Source organism: Rana temporaria, chromosome 4 (assembly GCF_905171775.1).
Source record: "Rana temporaria chromosome 4, aRanTem1.1, whole genome shotgun sequence".
NCBI lineage: Eukaryota > Metazoa > Chordata > Amphibia > Anura > Ranidae > Rana > Rana temporaria.
In genome coordinates, this window is record NC_053492.1 from 341,012,554 (window position 1) to 341,031,934 (window position 19,381).

General features: G+C 43.2%; 1 protein-coding gene across 1 annotated transcript in view; it reads right to left on the bottom strand.

The window, feature by feature from the left end:
- Nucleotides 1-7,927: 7,927 nt before the first annotated feature.
- The window catches only part of GALM (galactose mutarotase), a 143,486-nt gene continuing 132,032 nt past the window's right edge, over nt 7,928-19,381 (bottom strand). The window contains exons 6-8 of the mRNA XM_040350779.1: nt 15,012-15,153; nt 14,719-14,893; nt 7,928-8,177 (exon numbers count right to left, since the gene is read on the bottom strand). Coding sequence (XP_040206713.1) covers nt 8,100-8,177; nt 14,719-14,893; nt 15,012-15,153 — 395 coding nt within the window. The 3' untranslated portion in view covers nt 7,928-8,099. The remainder of the gene's footprint in view (nt 8,178-14,718; nt 14,894-15,011; nt 15,154-19,381) is intronic.

Below are 19,381 nucleotides of genomic sequence, written 5' to 3' on the forward strand. Positions count from 1 at the left end.
AATCAACCAAATTAATCCTCCATGGGGGGGGCGAGGAAACGCAGAGGAGGAAAGGGAGCCCGAGCCAGGAGCGCAGTCGGTCGGCACAAAATTTCTAAAGTGCCACTGCGCTGTCTATGAAACGCACTGCCACTGACACACTGATCCAACTAGTGTGTCGGCCGCGGCTGATTGCGCCCCCTCTTGTACAAAATGGTAGCGCCAAGGGCACTCGCCCCTCCCGCCCCTGCCTTGTACCGGCTCTGCTGAGCTGGTGTCATGTGGTCTAAGGCTGGGTTCACACTACTACACTACTTTCATCCTACTTTGCTCTGTGTTCAATGTTTCCCTATGAGAGCGTCTTGTAGCGTCCTACACAAGTTGGTCCGACTTTGAAAATTCTCCCTGTACTACTTTTGGTCCTACATTGATCCTACTTCAGGCCCATTGAATATCATTGAAGTAGGACCAAAGTAGTATCCTGTTCATGAAAGTAGGATGGATGTAGGACCAATGTAGGATAAATGTAGGACCAATGTAGCAGAGCAAAGTAGGATGAAAGTAGTGTAGTAGTGTGAACCCAGCCTGATACAGAAGAATTTGATTATGGTCATATTGCCATGTGAGCTGAATTAGACACCGCATTAATATTTCAGCAATATTATATTTACAATTGACTTTTTTGTAAGTATTATACTTTCAAGAATATATTTATAGTAATATTTCTGTAATTTACACATTAAGAAAATATGGATTTGTTTGTGGTTTATTATATATGGTTAGTAGTTTATACCTCATTGAGAAAACAATAAAAAATAATCTGTTAATTTATTGCAACTTGTTCTGTTTTTTTTTTCTATTTCTTAAGACATGTCTAAAAAGTATGACCTGTTTTAGGTAGCCAGCGATTGTGAGCAGGGCGCAATCACAAAATACTGAACAATGCACAGGCAGCTATGTTTATAGCAATCTCAACCATAACTTCGATGCAGTGAACTTGCCACAGTAAGTGCTGTACAAAGTATGCTGCTGTCACGAAGTGACTTTGTCAAAGCAGGTGCACATTGTATACCACCTGTCTAAACTGGTGACACTGTTTGCTTTTGTTTTTTAAAAAACTGGCAAAAAAAAGTATATAAAAAACATTTTTTTGGGTGGGCGTGGGTGCAGGGGGAGGTGTCCCTGAATGGAAGTTTGGAATTTGGTCGCCCTAGGCTGATCCTGCTTGGCTATACCCTCCCCCTACAAAAAGACCACGATAATCATGGCTGCCAAGCCCCTGATACCGTGGTCTATTTGCATGATTCCGTCAGCTGAAGCTCTCCTGTCTGCAACTTTCCATGTGTCTGTGTCCTCTGTTCTGTCCTCCTTTCCCCCCCATTCCCTCCCTGCTTGTTCCAGCGCCCACCCCCCCAACTCCTGCTGATCGCAAATTTGCAAATCTATATTGTGCATATAAGTACCAGAAAAAGAAGGAAGTATTAAAGAAGAGAGAAGAGGAAAAATAAATAAAAAACAGAGAGAAAAGGGAGATGAGGAAGGAGAGGGTCATCCTGGAGTTCCCTACGGAGTCGAGATATAAAATCGATCCACGGGTCCCATACCTTGTTAAATTTCTTGGTGTTATTACAAAGGATATGGGGGAGTTTATCGTTAATCATGATCCAATTAAGTTTACTTTTAACCTGGTCAAGAGGAATTACCAACTGTTTCCAATGCCTAGCGATTGTGATTCTCGCCGCCAGCAATATATAATTAATCAATTTTACAGATTTGTCTTGGGTGCTTTGTTACATAGTTACATAGTAGGTGAGGTTGAAAAAAGACACAAGTCCATCAAGTCCAACCTGTGTGTGTGATTATATGTCAGTATTACCTTGTATATCCCCTGTATGTTGTGGTCGTTCGGGTGCTTATCTAGTTTCTTGACACCATTGATGCCCCCCGCTGAGACCACTGCCTGTGGAAGGGAATTCCAAATCTTTGCCGCTCTTACAGTAAAGAACCCTCTACGTAGTTTAAGGTTAAACCTCTTTTCTTCTAATTTGAATGAGTGGCCACGTGTCTTGTTAAACTTTCTTCCACAAAAAAGTTTTATCCCTATTGTGGGGTCACTAGTATAGTATTTGCAAAGTGAAATCATATCCCCTCTCAAGCGTCTCTTCTCCAGAGTGTCAGGAAAGGTTCCATCTGCTGGTGACACTGCCTGATATTTGGCATGCAGTACTGTGGTCCACCAGCAGGTGTCTTCTGGCAGTCTGGAACTGCCAGGGGAGCTCTCCCCTGGTGGTGGCATTATGTGATCTTTGGGCCGCAATACTGGCTTCCACCAGTGGGGGGTTCCTGGCAGTGTGGGGCCGACATCTTCTCCTGGAATCAGGCGTCACCAGAGGTTGATTGCAGGCGATGTGTACAAATACCCGGGAGACACAATTATACTTTGCCTTGGTATCTCTCCTTGCGCCCTGACCCTGAACCTGAGAAACTCTGCATCTGTACCTGATCCTGTCTGTTATCTGAACCCTGAACCTGTACCCATCCCTCCTGTGATCCATCCATCCACTCCTTGTCCTGTTTGTTTTCCCTTTACCCAGCTGCTGACCTCCCATTGATGACCCTGGCCTGGCCCCGATTATGATTCTGGCTTTCCCCATTACTTGTACATATTGGTGGGCTCTGTTGGTATTGGTTGTTGTGCACTGTATGGTATTGGAGGTCCTTGTATTTATAATATTCCACTTATCTTTAATAAATTATCATATTTCACTTAAACACGTCTGGGTTTCCTCTGTTGGAGTCCACACCGTTCTGGTCTTATCTGATACGTGACACAGAGAGAATAAGTTCAGTGCTTGCAACCTTTCCTCATAACTAATATCCTCCAGATTCTTTATTAGCTTTGTTGCCCTTCTTTGCACTCTCTCCATTTCCAGTACATCCTTCCTGAGGACTGGTGTCCAGAACTGGACAGCCTACTCCAGGTCCGGCCTGACCAGAGTCTTGTAGAGCGGAAGAAATATTGTTTTATCTCTAGAGTTAAATCCCCTTTTTAATGCATGCCAATATTCTATTTGCTTTGTTAGCAGCAGCTTGGCATTGCATGCCATTGTGGAGCCTATCATCTACTAGAACCCCCAAGGTCTCCCCCCAGTGTATAAATTGCATTTTTGCCCCCCAAATGCATTAATTCGTTTTTTACTTTGAACCTCATTTGCCATGTATTTGCCCACCCCATTAATTTGTTCAGATCTTTTTAAAAGGTTTCCACATCCTGCAGAGAAGTTATTGCCCTGCTTAGCTTAGTATTGTCCGCAAATACAGAGATTGCACTGCTTACCCCATCCTCCAAGTCGTTTATGAACAAATTGAACAGGATTGGTCCCAGCACAGAACCCCACTACCCACCCCTGACCATTCAGAGTACTCCCCTATTATCACCACCCTCTGAACTCGCCCTTGTAGCCCGTTTTCAATCCATGTACTCACCCTATGGCCAATGCCAACAGACCTTATTTTGTACAGTAAATGTTTATGGGGAATTGTGTCAAATACTTTTGTAAAATCCAGATACACCACGTCTACAGGCCTTCCTTTATCTAGATGGCAACTCGCCTCCTCATAGAAGGTTAATAGATTAGTTTGGCAAGAACGATCCATGCTGATTACTTCTAATGATACCATTCTCATTACTAAAATCTTGTATATAGTCCCTTATCATCCCCTCCAAGAGCTTACATACTATTGATGTTAGGCTAACTGGTCTTTAATTCCCAGGGATGTATTTTGGGCCTTTTTTAAATATTGGTGCTACATTGGCTTTTCTCCAATGAGCTTGTACCCAGGGCCGGCCTTTGCGGTGTGCGGACAGTGCGATCGCTCAGGGCGCCATAGCAACAAGGGCGCCTGGCGACCGCAAAGATTTTTTAATTCGCCCGCGTATTAAGTAGTGGGCGGGGGGCGTGCCGCACACTGTGGGTGTCAGGCCGGCGCCCCCCCCCGCGACTAAAGAGGACCTTTCCGGGTGGCATGGCTTGGTGCCGGGTGCCTGGCTTTGCAGGGGGGGTGCCGTGCAAGCCGCATCCCAGCGAGCCGTCGGCACACCCGGGACCTGGCCGCAGTGATCCCCCTTCTCCTTCGGCAGCTCCGCGGGCCTGAGTCTCGGCTGCCTGTGACTGTCTCAGTCACGCAGCCGAGCAGTGAAGCCTCCTCCCCCTTGCCTGTACTGTGTGTGCAGCACGCGGCAAGCAGGTTATCTGAGCCTGCTTGCTTTACAGGGCTGAAGGGGGGGGGGGGTCGTCTGTATTTTAGGGGGGGGGTTCTTTATTGTAGGGGGGTCTGCACTGTAGGGTGTGATCTGTATTGTGGGTGGTGGGTTGTTTTCTGTATTGTGGGGGGGGGGGTTCTTTATTGTTGGGGGGGTCTGCTGCACTGTAGGGGTTGATCTGTATTGTGGGGGGGGGTTGTTTTCTGAATTGTGTGTGTGGGGGGGGGTCTTTATTGTTGGGGGGGTCTGCACTGTAGGGTTTGATCTGTATTGTGTGTGGGGGGGGGTGTTTTCTGGATTGTGTGTGTGGGGGGGGGGGTTCTTTATTGTTGGGGGGGGGTCTACACTGTAGGGGTTGATCTGTATTGTAGGGGGGGGGGTGTTTTCTGTATTGTGGGGGGGTTCTTTATTGTAGGGGGTGTTCTGTAATGTGGGGGGGTTCTTTATTGTAGGGGGGTCTGCACTGTAGGAGTGGTCTATTGTAGGGGGGGTGTTATTTACTGTTGGGGGGTCTGCACTGTAGGGGTGGTCTATTGTAGGGGGGGGGGGTTCTGTATTGTAGGGGTAAATCTGTATTGTAGAGGGGGTTCTGTATTGTAAGGAGAGATCTGTATTTTAGGGGGAGGGGGTATGCACTGTACGGGGGTCTGCGTAACATGCAGGGGGTCCAGAACTGTTAGGGGGGTGTCTGTGTTACATATAGGTGTCCGGGGCTGTGTAATGTAAAGGTGTGCAGGGTGCTGTGTAATGTAAAGGGGCCCAGAGGTGCAGGGTGCTGTGTAATGTAAAGGGGTCCAGAGGTGCAGGGAGCTGTGTAATGTAACAAGGTGCAGGGTGTTGTGTAATGTAAAGGGGCCCAGAGGTGCAGGGGCTGTGTAATGTAAAGGGGTCCAGAGGTGCAGGGTGCTGTGTAATGTAAAGGGGCCCAGAGGTGCAGGGAGCTGTGTAATGTAACAAGGTGCAGGGTGTTGTGTAATGTAAAGGGGCCCAGAGGTGCAGGGTGCTGTGTAATGTAAAGGGGCCCAGAGGTGCTGTGTAATGTAAAGGGGTCCAGAGGTGCAGGGGGCTGTGTAATGTAAAGGGGCCCAGAGGTGCAGGGGGCTGTGTAATGTAACAAGGTGCAGGGTGTTGTGTAATGTAAAGGGACCCAGAGGTGCAGGGGCTGTGTAATGTAAAGGGGTCCAGAGGTGCAGGGTGCTGTGTAATGTAAAGGGGCCCAGAGGTGCAGGGTGCTGTGTAATGTAAAGGGGCCCAGAGGTGCAGGGTGCTGTGTAATGTAAAGGGGCCCAGAGGTGCTGTGTAATGTAAAGGGGTCCAGAGGTGCAGGGGGCTGTGTAATGTAAAGGGGTCCAGAGGTGCAGGGTGCTGTGTAGTGTAAAGGGGCCCAGAGGTGCTGTGTAATGTAAAGGGGTCCAGAGGTGCAGGGGGCTGTGTAATGTAAAGGGGTCCAGAGGTGCAGGGTGCTGTGTAATGTAAAGGGGTCCAGAGGTGCAGGGTGCTGTGTAATGTAGAGAGGTCCATTGGTGCAGTTGTGGAGAGAGGGTATACAGTAGTGACAGAGATATTGAAGGATGCAGGGGGCACAGTGGGGTGTTTTTACATTTTATGGGGGGGGGGGGGGCAGATATAGAATCCGCCCCGGTTGCCAAATGCTCTAGGTACACCTGGCAGGCCACAGGCGGATTCTGCCGGAAAGATGGCATGGCGGCTGTCCTTGCCTTGCTATGAGGAGCTCATATGCCATGCGCACTGAAAAGACAAAGGAGGGCAAAAATCCACAGAAGCAGGCAGCGGATGTGAAAACTTTTTTCTGTAAGTAAATTCTTTTTTTATAAGTGCAGTGTACTGCTTAATGTCTGTTTTGTATTTTCTTTTTTAAATAGGGTGTTTCTTAAAGGAACTGTAAATGCAAAAGTTAAAAAATACTTTATTGTAATTATGTTTGATATTTGATAGTAAATTTACAGGTAGTGGTATTATACCATGTGATTTACTTTATATGTGGCGTTATTATAGAGTGTGATATACAGTATATGTGGAGTTATTATAGCGTGTGATTTACTTTATATGTGGCGTTATTATAGCGTGTGATTTACTTTATATGTGGCGTTATTGTAGCGTGTGATTTACTTTATATGTGGCGTTATTATAGCGTGTGATTTACTTTATATGTGGCGTTATTATAGCTTGTGATTTACTTTATATGTGGCGTTATTATACCGTGTGATATACAGTATATGTGGCGTTATTATAGCGTGTGAATAAAAGTTGTATTTTTATTATAGCTTGTAATCTTTTTGTTGGGAACTTAACGGAATGGAAGGCTTTAAATGGAGCCGGTATTGGAGAAATGGGTGTGGTTACCGAGGGGTGTGGTTACCAAGGGGCGTGGTTACTGAGGGACGTGGTCACTAGGGGGCGCTGTAAAGCTTTCTCGCACAGGGCGCCTAAAGGCCTAAGGCCGGCCATGCTTGTACCATTCCACTTAGTAGACTGTCAGTCAGTAAAAATGAGGAACAATGGTCTGGCAATTACTTGAGTTCCCTAAGTATCCTCGGGTGTGAGCCATCTGGTCCCGGTGATTTATTAATGTTAAGTTTCCTAAGTCTAATTTTAATTCTGTCCTCTGTTAACCATGGAGGTGCTTCCTGTGATGTGTCATTAGGATAGGCACTGCAGTTTTGGTTACTGAAGACCACCCGATTCTATCGTGAAGACTGAGAAGAATAAATTCAATACCTTTGCCATCTCCCCTAATCCTTTGCAACCAGATGTCCTTCCTCATTCTTTATGGGGCCAATATGGCCTGTCCTGCCTTTTTTACTGTTTACATACTTAAAGAATTTCTTGGGATTTATTTTGCTCTCCTCAGCTATGCGTCTTTCATGTTCTATCTCAGCCGCCCTAATTGCCCCCTTACATTTCTTGTTGCATTCGTTATAAAGTCTGAATGCTGATGATGATCCCTCAACCTTGTATTTTTTGAAGGTCTTTTCTTTTGCTTTTTATATGCATTTTTACATTGGAGATAAGCCATTCAGGACTTTTGCTCGCTCTTTTAAATGTATTACCCAATGGGATGCATTGGCTAATGACCGTATTTAATATGCTCTTAAAGCAAACCCATCTCTCCTCCATGTTCTTTGTTCCTAAGATTTTATTTACTCTATGTGTGACTTTTATGGGCCACTCCATTGTTCTCTGAAGCCCGATAGGAACCAGGACATGTTCCATCCCCTCTGAGCACTCTAGCAGCGGCTACGGAAGCATTGGTTAAATACCCCTTTACCATTAAGCCTGAGCGGCACACACACACACACACACACACACACACACACACACATTTCCTAAGCCCTGCATGCTAGGACAGTAAGGGCCCACCTACCACCCAAGGCATCAGTGAGAAGAGGTGTATGTATAAAGCCTATCTGAGCAAAGGAAAAGATAAGTATTACAACTTATTCCTCTACCCTTAGATTTAACAAGCATTTCAACTTTTTTAGTAGCCCACTGCAAGGGTGTATTTGTCTAAAAGTATGAGAGTTCAGCTTTATACATTGCAGTTACAAATTCAAGTATGAAAATATGAATATCTAGCATCAACTTATATAAAGCGCCTTGTAAAATTAATGTTACCAACAATAGTGACTAACATGGTATTCTATGAAGAAATAAGATAAGATCAACATTGTAAGGCTGTTTTATTCAAATGTGTACTGTAACATCATGCATTTAGAGCAGACCTTAACAACATGTATCAACCACATAATGTGGGATTCCATATCCCTGATAGATGCTCCATCATCAGGAATTGCAGGAGGTGCAGCAGATGTGTACCTGCATTGGTAAAAGCCTTTTATTCCACGGAAAACTGAAACCAAGTTGTTTGGTTGTACTCTTCACCACAGTGTAGCAAAATGTTTGGGAACTGGGGCTAGAATAAGAAAAAAAAAAAAAGGTAAGAATAGCTGTTTTGTTTGCATGATCTCTTTTTCTTAAAAGCTAGCCTTACAGCAAGAGAACTTTGTCAGTGTGTTGCTCAGCTGGCACTGCCAGCCCCACTCTATTTGATCAACTATTATTATTATTGGATTTATATAATGCCAACAGTTTACGCGGCGCCTTGTAAAAAAAACCTGCTGGAACTTTTTCAGAAGAACAGCGGCTGAATCCAATCAGGTGGAGCCATTGTTTGTTAGTCTGACAGCTGCTGCCTGCGGCTGTCAGAATTGAATAACCCTGTAGGGGGATTTATCCATCTGCACTGTTTGGTGCTGTTATATATCTTTTATTTAGCCCACAGGCTGAATAAACAAGGTTTATGGACAACTTTAGCCATACCTGTCGTTTTTTAGTCCTAGCTACCTATGCATAAAGATATGTTTTTAAAGCGGAGTTTCGCCGAAAAAAAAAAAAATTTAAGTCAGCAGCTACAAATACTGCAGCTGCTGACTTTTAATACATGAACACTAACCTGTCCTGGTCGCCTGCGATGTCGGCACCCAAAGCTGATCTGTCCCTCGGCTCTCGGGTGGAGGCACCGCCATCTTCGGTAAGGGAATCCGGGTTCCCTACTGCACATGCGTGAGTCGCGCTGCACAATCCCACTGGTCCCTGCTGTCTTCTGGGACCCGTGTGTCTCTCAGAAGACAGCGTTGCAGCAAACTATGCCCGGAAGTGGGAACAAATACCTGCATTACACAGGTATCTGCTCCCTCCTCCCCCCTGAAAGGTGCCAAATATGATACTGGAGGGGGGAGGAACCCGAAAAGCGGAAGTTCAATTTTTGGGTGGAACTCCGCTTTAAGTAAATGCAAATAATACTGGTGCAATCATTTACGTAAATGATGCACTCCCAAATATTGAAGCCAAAATATAACAACAAAATCATATCATATCATATTAGTGCAGCTTTTATGTAACGTAGCATAATGGTAAAGCTCAAAGTGAACATATGTGTTATATTTTAGGAACACTTTATTCCCCTTTCAATAATACATTGAGATGCATGCAGAGAAAAAAATATAAATTTGCGTAAATTAGTAGCATAAATTTAAGATATCAAGTTGGGTTGGCTAGGGCACAAAAATACTATACATTATATATAGATCCTTAGATTGTAAGCTCCTTGGGGGCAGGGACTGATGTGAATGTACAACGTATATGTAAAGTGCTGCATAAAGTGATATACCTGAAATAAATAAATAAAAATATATAGCGCCAGTCAGAAAGGATAAATTCTGGTTGAAAGGAAGTAGGCTTATTATTTTGGATGTGTGCCCATTAAGAGTCAATGCAGGTTTTATGAGCAGGGCAGGTGAAAAAGGCAAATAAGGAGAGTAGAAAGGGTTCTCAGGTGTGTGTGTGTAAACTGCTCTAGGTTTAGAATTGACAGAAGGAGGTTTATTTCCTGCAAGGCTGGATGCGATGGCTGCTACTTCCACTAGTGCTGCTATGTAGGGATGAGTCCAAGTGTGTTCAAATACTAGTCTGAACCTCACTTTCTCACTCCGTACGTCCGCACGGCATCGTCCAAGCATCGATCAATATTACCCAGCCATGTACTATTACCAATAATTACAGTACTACAGGATAAATATAACACGCACCCTAACTTTAAGAGAGAAGATTCAGGAAAAAAACTTTCCACAGCCCTCTGTGTATAACACACAGGCACAGTTTACCCTCTATTTTCAGGGTAAAAAAGTGAGTGTTATATGCCAATAAATACAGTATTCGTTTATATGGAACAAGGAATCATTGTACTATTTAGGAGTGCATATAACAGCCAACGAAAAATTATTATATGAAAGTAATTATGGATCACTAATCATGAAAATAATAAATGACCTGCACAGATGGAAAGGAGACACGTTAACATGGTTCGGGAGAATTAATACCCTAAAAATGAATGTAGTACCCAGATTGTTGTATAGCCTGTATACGGTTCCCATAACACTCCCGCAAGTATTCTTTAAGAGGATACAAAAAGAATTTGCGTCATTTATATTGAAGGGGAGAAATGCTAGAATAGCATATGACATTTTATGTAAAAGTAAAGGAAGGAGGGGTGGGGCTCCCAGATATAGCATCATATTACAAAGCGATGGCCCTGGTACGCATCTTACATTGGTGCCATGATGCAGGGAACAGAGCATGGGTCCCAATAGAGGCAAACATGGTGGGAAGAAACTTAGCGGGGGCACCATGGATACCAACCAAGGCCAGAGATTATCAAGATGGACATCCCCATTAACACAGAATACACTGGCGGTCTGGGATAGAATAAATAAGGATGGAAAATATGCCCCGAGAACATCACCATTAGCACCTCTGGGGGGTTAACCATGGTTCCCCCCAGGAGAGGAAAAAGGAGCGTTGGGCCCATGGGAATCAGACAGGAATACAACGTGCTTGAGATATGCACCACTGGGGGGCACTGATGCCCAAGGCAGACTTGGTACTAATGCAAGGAGACATGGCAGGCTGGAGATATAGTCAAATGCAAAGCTTCTTTAGCTGATTAGACCCCCAGATAAGAACTTTAAACTCCTTAACTACATTCGAGAAAACATGTAGGAAGATAGCAAAACCGGACAATTTACTGTCCCAACTGCATAAACTAATACGTAGTGAACAAAACAAAACAACCCCTTATTTTATTAGAGATTGGGAAAAAGAACTAGGATGTAGATTTTCATCAGCACGGATAAAGAAACTAATTGTAACTATGCATGTCACATCCATAAGTTCATCTATCCAGGAAATGGCATACAAATTCATGGTCAGATGGTATCGGACACCGTTGCGGTTAGCACAGATATACCCAACAGCAGATAACCTACGCTGGAGGGGATGTGGAGATGGTACTTACATTCATGTGTGGTGGGCATGCCCAAAGATAATAGTATTTTGGGAGGAAGTGGCTCCATGGATTGGGAAAATATCCAAGGAAATTATAGAATTTGAACCACTGGGTTTCCTATTCCATGGAACCACAAAATCTATAAAAGCGTACAAAAATAGTGTCATCCCACATTTATTAAACACCGCTAAATGCTGATACCTAGGTACTGGAAGCAAGTAGCATGCCCTACACTTAAAGAATGTTTAAGTGGTTATAATAAAAGGAGGCAGAAATGTGGATACATGACACTAAGAACAAATTTTAAAAAATCTGGGAAAGCTGGAAAAATCATGCCCAAGAAATAGATGGTTAATAAAAACGGACCAGAGCCATAAAGAAATACTGTAAAGGACACCGGTATTTTAAATAGATAGAGGAAGAACAAACTGCAACTTTGTTTTTAAGATGTGTATGTATTTTTATTTATTTTTTGTTTTTCTGATACAAGTATGAGATGCGAGAAGGATAGGGGAGGATGGCCAACGACCTACCTCACTTATATTTCTTTCCCTCTTTTTTCCTTTTGGAATGGACGGGGCAGAGGTGGGGTGGAAAAGGACAGACAGGGAAGAAACACATTTAAATACACATAGTTTAAGTGTTGATTGGGGAAAGGGAGGGAAGAAGTATAAGTAAGGGGGGAAAAGGAACACATGCAAACACACATTATTTTTTTTTTTTTTGGAACGAATTATAAAACACAGTCAGGAAATTAGAAAAGGTCACATATATGGAAAGGGAGTATATGAAAAAGAAAGGGAATATTAACATACAACACACTTTTATTTTCATAAGAAGACACACATTTCATTATACCCTCTGTTAGTCCTCCACTCTCTCTAGACTCACCTTTAATACCCTATATATCCCCTTTTTTATTTATTTTTTATTTTGTGGAAATAATAATAAAACTAGAAAAGGACACAGATATGGAAAGAGAGAATACGAAGAAGAAAGGGAATAGTAAAACACAACACATTTTTATTTTCACAAGTAGACACGCATTTAATAATATCCTCTGTCTGCCCTTCATCCCCCCTGTACCCATACCTCGGGCCCTCCCTACGCCTCGTTTTTTTTTCTGAAGAGGGAACCTGAGAGGCCACAACCCAAAATATAAATAATCTTAGAAATGTATCAATGTTTTATGTACTTAGTAAATGTTAATAATATGTTACATGTAAAGAAAAAAACTTATTAAAAGATTACATAAAAAAAAAATAACCCATCTGAGCTTTCCTACTAGGAAGCCAACACTGCACACAGCCAAAAGTAAGCAGTTGAAGCATGCCCGGTCCCACAGCCACATGTATACAGGTGTATATATGCAACTTTGGGTGGAAAATGCCTCAGCTGCATACCATTGCTCTGTGCAGTGACAGCCTCCTGGGAGGAAAGCTCAGGTGGGATTGAACTAGGATCCAAATATGCCTGAGCTCAACCCTACTGCCATGTATTTGGACTTTTGTTTGCTTTATGGACCCTATGCGGCTGATGTAAGAAATTATCTTTTGTGTTGACTTTATTGAGTTGACAGCTGAAGACAAGCCACCAAACACTAAAAAACAAAAAGACTGACATTAAAGGGCCAGTATCTCTTTTGTTTTGTTAATTTTGTGTTTGTGATGCAATACCGAAACAATTGTTGGTGGCTAGTTCTGCACAGCAGCAAGTAAATGCAGACCAGCACATTGCCACTATGACTCTTCAGCAGAATCTGAAGGTTAAAAAAAAAAAAAAAGAGCACAGAAACCCAGCTATCTGGCACGCAGGAAACCAGCAGCACAAGTAAAAATGTTCGCTAAAGCAGTAAAAATTGTGTCACAAAACCGGGAGCAAATTCATTTTCTGAATGAAAACAAAGCTTACTCTGATTGGCTGAGCCAATCATAGGAAGTTTTGTAAAGGACTTTTTAAAACAACTCTGGAAAGTGAATTGACAGAGCACTGGAGGGCTTACTGAGCAGAACTGTGGGTTGTTGAGGCTGAACAAATGCCTCCTGCATGGACTTTGAAACTTTTTTTTTTAATTGCCGAAGTGATGCTTTATTTTCTGGCTACATAAAAATAAACATGGGCTTAGTAATTCCTCAAAGAAATTGCATTTTACAGTGCCTTCCTGTCATACAGCTATCATCTGAGTAGATCACCTGTCACAGTTGATGTACAGGATGTGGGCAGCAAGTCCCCTGAAAAAGACATTGGAATTTAAAGAGGCCACAAGTTTTGCTGTGAACTGCTGCTCCTAAAATTGTGAAGGTCCTTATCCAGACTATTTTAATTCCTGATGCAGCATGGAGGTAGGGATTGGGGGCAGTAAAACCGTGATTAAACAGTACCACCCCCCAACTTTTCGTGAATGAGCTCGAATGGTGCTGCTGCCGAATGCAACTAAGGGCATTATTCACAAGTGCAGCAGGCACTGCTGCTCCTCTGAAAAGCAATCTGAGTGTGTTTGACTAGTGCAACACATTGCCTCCTCACCACCTAATTTAAACCCATTAATGGAGCGCTGAGCAGTGGAGGGGCAGGGACCGGCCATCTCAGCGGCTTGCTGAGACACTGAGACTGCCATCAATCAGGGCAGCTGACGGATCCAGACCTGGAAGACCTGGATGATGTGCTATCCCGACTGATGGCAGTGACGTCAGCGGAGAGCGGGCTTCAGGCCTCTCTCCGCTGAAAACAGGTGACAGGAGTGAGGATGAGCTCCGGCGTGTTCGCACACTCCATGTGCAGCGCCCATCAGGAAGTCGGCACCGCGCTGCGCTAATCACAGGCAGGGAGACATTATCCCGATGCTCGGCTGCAGAGATCGGGAAATGTCTCCCAGCCTGTGATTAGCGCAGTGCGCTGCCGACTTCCTGGCGGGCTCTGCACATAGACTGTGTGAACACGCCGGAGCTCATCCTTATACAGGAGTACAAAACAAATTGTACTCCTGTGACCCATAGAAGAAGATTAGCCTAAAAAGTTTAGGCTGGACTTCTGCTTTAAGGTAGAAAACCCTTTTGCCTTTAAAACCACTTTACATGACATAGGAGAAAATCTATCCTCCAACTCACTTACCCTGCATTGTATGTTAGCTGTTCTTTTATGGACAATATTTGTATAACATGTTTCAGAATGTTTAAATTCGATTTTAATTTATCAGCCTTTCCCTTCCGGGATAATGGCTAGCATGTAAAGCCTTCAGAATGTCAGATATGGTAGCCTTAACCATCCACGATTCTGCATCTTTGCTGGTGGTTATCTTCAGTATCTAATCTATAAAGATATGGCAGGGAACGGGGTTGACAAAGGGGTAACAGGCAAAAAACCCTGGACAGAGTCGGCAGGATTAGCAGAATCTGCAGTTTAGATCCCAGCTCTCATAGTGCCACACTCCCTCCATATTTGATAAATATTCTGAAGGGCATTTCACAATAGTGTGAACCAAGAAGCATCTGGAATTGAAGTTTGCCAGAATTAGCATATTAGTATTGATATTATTTTACTGTAATCCAAGCCATCAAAGTGAAAAGTTTGGTGAAATATGCCCTATAAAATGAAAAAAATATATATTTACCTTATTTACAGCATCTGGCCATGCTTGAGTTTCAAGGCAAAATGCTGAATGCTTTGGATATACAGCACCACCTTTCCCTTTCAGTGATCCATCCAAGAAATTGGCTGTGTAAAACTGGATACCAGGCTGAGTTGTCCGCAGACAGAGCACTCTGCCGCTAGGCTTATGGAATACCCTGTAAAATATAGATCATATTACTTAAAAAATATGTTAAAAAATAAAGGTTAGTTGAAAGAGGATAGAAAACATCTACAAAGGAAAATGGCAGGAGAAAAAAAAATAAGCTGTCCCACCTTGCACAAATCTGTTGTTTTTGTGACTCCTTCATGCAAAAGTTATGGTCAAACCCACTTTCTTGCAACTTGGCAATCTGGCTTCCAAGATTAATTGGTTTCCGCAAATCAAAGTTTGTTCCTTCAACTGGGTTTATGTCTCCTGTAAGAATCACCACATTAAACAATGAATGCTATGTCTTGTGACATGCTGACAATTAAAAACTATTCCAATGTTTCCTAAACTATAAGGGGATGTTGTTTCTGTTGAGAGGGATGTTTGTTTTCTATCAATTGTGTGGAATAATGGAGGGAACCACGCATTCGTCTAAGGCTCGCCAGTTCCTAAATGTCTTGCAAGACAATTTCATGGTTCAGATGGTAGATGCACCAATTAGAAACAAGGTGTTACTAGATCTACTGATTACCAACGATACAGACCTGATCATGGATGTGGAAATACGGGGCAATTTAGGAAACAGCGATCACAGGTCAATTAGCTTCAGTATAAATCACACAAATCCATAAACATAAGGGGAACACAAAAACACAGAATTTTAAAAGAGTCAACTTTCCTAAATGACAAACCTTGCTAGAAGATATAAATTGTGATAAAATCTTAGAAACAAAGAACACGGAGGAGAGATGGGTTTGCTTTAAGAGCATATTAAATAAGGGCATTAGCCAGTGCATCTCATTGGGAAATACATTTAAAAGAGCAAACAAAAGTCCTGGATGAAGGCCTTCAAAAAATACAAGGCTGAGAGATTATGATCAGCATTCAGAGTTTACAAAGAATGCAACAAGATATGTAAGGGTGCAGTTAGGGCGGTTAAGGTAGAACACGAAAGACACATAGCAGAGGAAAGCAAATAAAAAACCCAAGAAATTCTTTAGGTATATAAACTGTAAAAAAGGGAGGACAGACCATATTGGCCCCATAAAGATTGAGAAAGGACTGGTTACAAAGGATGGGGGGATGGCGAAGGTATTGGATTTATTCTTCTCCTCAGTCTTCACAAGGGAACTGGGGGGGGGGGGCTTCAGTAACCAAAACTGCAGTGTTTGTCCTCATGACACATCACAGGAAGCACCCTCATGTCTAAAAGAGGACAGAATTAAAGAACGAAAAAATATTTTGGACAGCCGTACTCCAGGAAAATTCCTTTGGTTGCCTTTTATTGGTAAAATTGGAAGAAAAACACTACAAGCTATGAGTTAGCACTAAGTGTTCTATTTTTCTTGCTGTAGCTTGTAGTGTTTTTTATCCAATTGTACCAATAAAAGGCAACCAAAAGGGATTTTCCTGGAGTGCGGCTGTCCAAAATATTTTTTCGTTCTTTGCTATACGCATTGCCAGCACGCTTGGTCTCTGAGGAGGAGGTTGATCACCAAAGCACATCCACCTGGAGCTGTCACTCCCTTTCCCCTAGAGGACAGAATTAGAAATAGACTTGGGAAACTTAATATTAATAAATCACAGGGACCAGATGGCTTGACCTTCGTATTTCGGGAACTAAATAATTGCCAGACCATTGTTCCTAATTTTTACTGATAGTCTACTGACTGGAATGGTACCAGCTGATTGGAGAAAAGCCAATGTAGCCCCAATATTTAAAAAAGGCCCAAAATACAGTTAGCCTAACATCAATAGTACACCAGCTCTTGGAGGGGATAAGGGACTATATATACATTTTAGTAATGAAGACTGTATCATTAGCAGTAATCAGCATGGATTCACGAAGAATCGTTCTTGCCAAACCAATCTATTAACCTTCTATGAGGAGGTAAGCTGCCATCTAGGTAGAGGAAGGCCCGCAGAAGTAATGTATCTGGATTTTGCAAAAGCATTTGACACAGTTCCCCATAAACATTTACTGTACAAAGTAAGGTCCATTGGCATAGACCATAGGGTGAGTACATGGATTAAAAACTGGCTACAAGGGCGAGTTTAGAGGGTGGTGATAAATAGGGAATACTCGGAATGGTCAGGGGTGGGAAGTGGGGTCCCCCAGGGTTCTGTGCTGGTACCAATCCTGTTTAATTTGTTCATAAACGACCTGAAGGATGGGGTAAGCAGTGCAATCTCTGTATTTGTGGTAATACTAAGCTAAGCAGGGCAATAACTTTTCCGCAGGACGTGGAAACCTTTCAAAAAGATCTGAACAAATTAATGGGGTGGGCAACTACATGGCAAATGAGGTTTAAGGTAGAAAAATGTAAAATGATACATTTGGGTGGCAAAAATATGAATGCAATCTACTCACTAGGGGGTGAACCTTTGGGGGAATCTATGATGGAAAAGGACCTGGGGGTCCTAGTAGATGATAGGCTCAGCAATGACATGCAATGCCAAGCTGCTGCTAACAAAGCAAACAAAATATTGGCATGCATTAAAAAGGAGATTAACTCCAGGGATAAAGCGATAATTATCCCACGCTACAACTTTGGTCTGCCCTCACCTGGAGTATGCTGTCCAGTTCTGGGCACGAGTCCTCAGGAAGGATGCACTGGAAATGGAGTGAGTACAGATAAGGGCAACAAAGCTAATAAAGGGAATTTAAAATAAAATCTAATAGTGAACAGATCTTAAATAGGACTATATAACTGGTGTATAATGAGAGTTCAATCTCACAATATCAGATTAAAGTGAAAAAACAGTGTAGTGTGTGTGTGTGTGACACAAAAAACATATGTGAAAAAGGTAAACGAAAATAAAAAGAAAAGTCCGACTGCATAAGATGAGTGAAAAACCATTCCTCATGGAATAAAGCTGTCCTTATGGGGTTAATCCAAATGGTCATCCATAAGATAAGTGGAGGGATAGAGTAAACTTAATCCACCAAAAAAGGCACCCAGAAGTAGTACTGCAGTCTCCTTACCCTATCAATGTGTCCACTATTACAATGGTCTCAGCAAGCGTGGGGATTTTAGGTCTACCTCCAGACCTTCTGTGGTATATCTGAGGCGATGTCTGCTTATCTCGAGTGAACAGAGAAAAGAAGAAAAGACCATAGCATAATGGATATCATGGATATCAAATAGCGATGTAAACAGATCCGAATGTAATGGAGGCGTGGCAGCTTCACCTCCTTCTCCTGCTTGTATGTACTCTTCGACTGGCCAGAGAACGCAGGAACGTTTAGTTTAATGGAACCAGAGTCTCCTTTTATCCAGATTTCGTAGGCGGAGGTACAGCGAAGCAGAGCACGGTTTTCTGATGTTAAAAAGCGCCTGCAAAGACTGCAGGCCACATATGTCATGTTATACCCTGCAAAGCTCAGGATCCCTTCTGGGGGGCGAACCCATTTTTTTGAGAATGCTACAGCGGCGTCGGATTGGTTGGATGCCAATGAGAATGTTCTCAGGCAGGCTCAGAGGCCTGTGGCAGAGGAGGACTGTGTACACTGTCTTCGGAGCAATTGTTGATCTGCATTCTTGGATTGCTCAACCCTTTTCCCTTTGATGTGTGTGCTGCTGGAAACATACATTGATTTACTGTTCATCTAAATGCGATTCATCTAAATAGTGTTACTAACGGGTGTCCTACTTGCTGCGGTTGGCAGTCACATGGACAGTATTGAGGACACGTTGTCCTTTCTTTTTTCTTTTTGTTTTCCTTTTTTTTTTCAAAAGTTGGTTTGGTCACATTGGTGCATGGGCATACAGAATATTAAAGATGTGTGCTTTATTTGGCCTTCTCAGGCAGTTCTATTTACCTGCTATGCCCCACTGCAACAGTTTGGAGCACCGTTGTGCTCATTGAGCCGGAATTTTTTATTTTATTTTTTCAGAGCATCAGATAACTTTCCTTCTACATACATGGCGGCCACTTCTTAAATTGGGCCGTGGCCCGAGATGTTCCTGGACTACTGACGGACACCAGCGGAGCTTGGGAAGCCTTTAAGGCGATGCTTAGGGGAGTCTTCATTATGGAGATTCAGGCAATTAAACGTGACACTGGTGCGCGGAGGGAGGAGACGGAGCGGATGGCAGGAGACTCTGAACGTATTTTTGTGGCAGACCCCACAAACAGTAATAGAGAGGCGTGGTTGGCTGCTCAGGCGGCCTTGCTTCACGTGACTGCCTCTACGGCGGAGAAGAATCGATTCTTTAACAAATCAGCCTTTTACGAAGAGGGGGGAGCACACGGGTCGCCTCTTAGCCAAAGTTGCCCACGCCCACCAAGTGTCCCCTTCTATTGGGGCACTCCGCACGGACACTGGGCGAGTGACTAACTCCCCTTCTCAGATAATATCCACCTTAGTGGGTTACTATTCAACACTGTATGAATCTAAACGAACTTACACGACAGAATCTCTCCACCAATATCTTGATACTGTGCAGCTTCCTCAGATGTCATCCGCTTCTAGGATGCAATTGGATGCCCC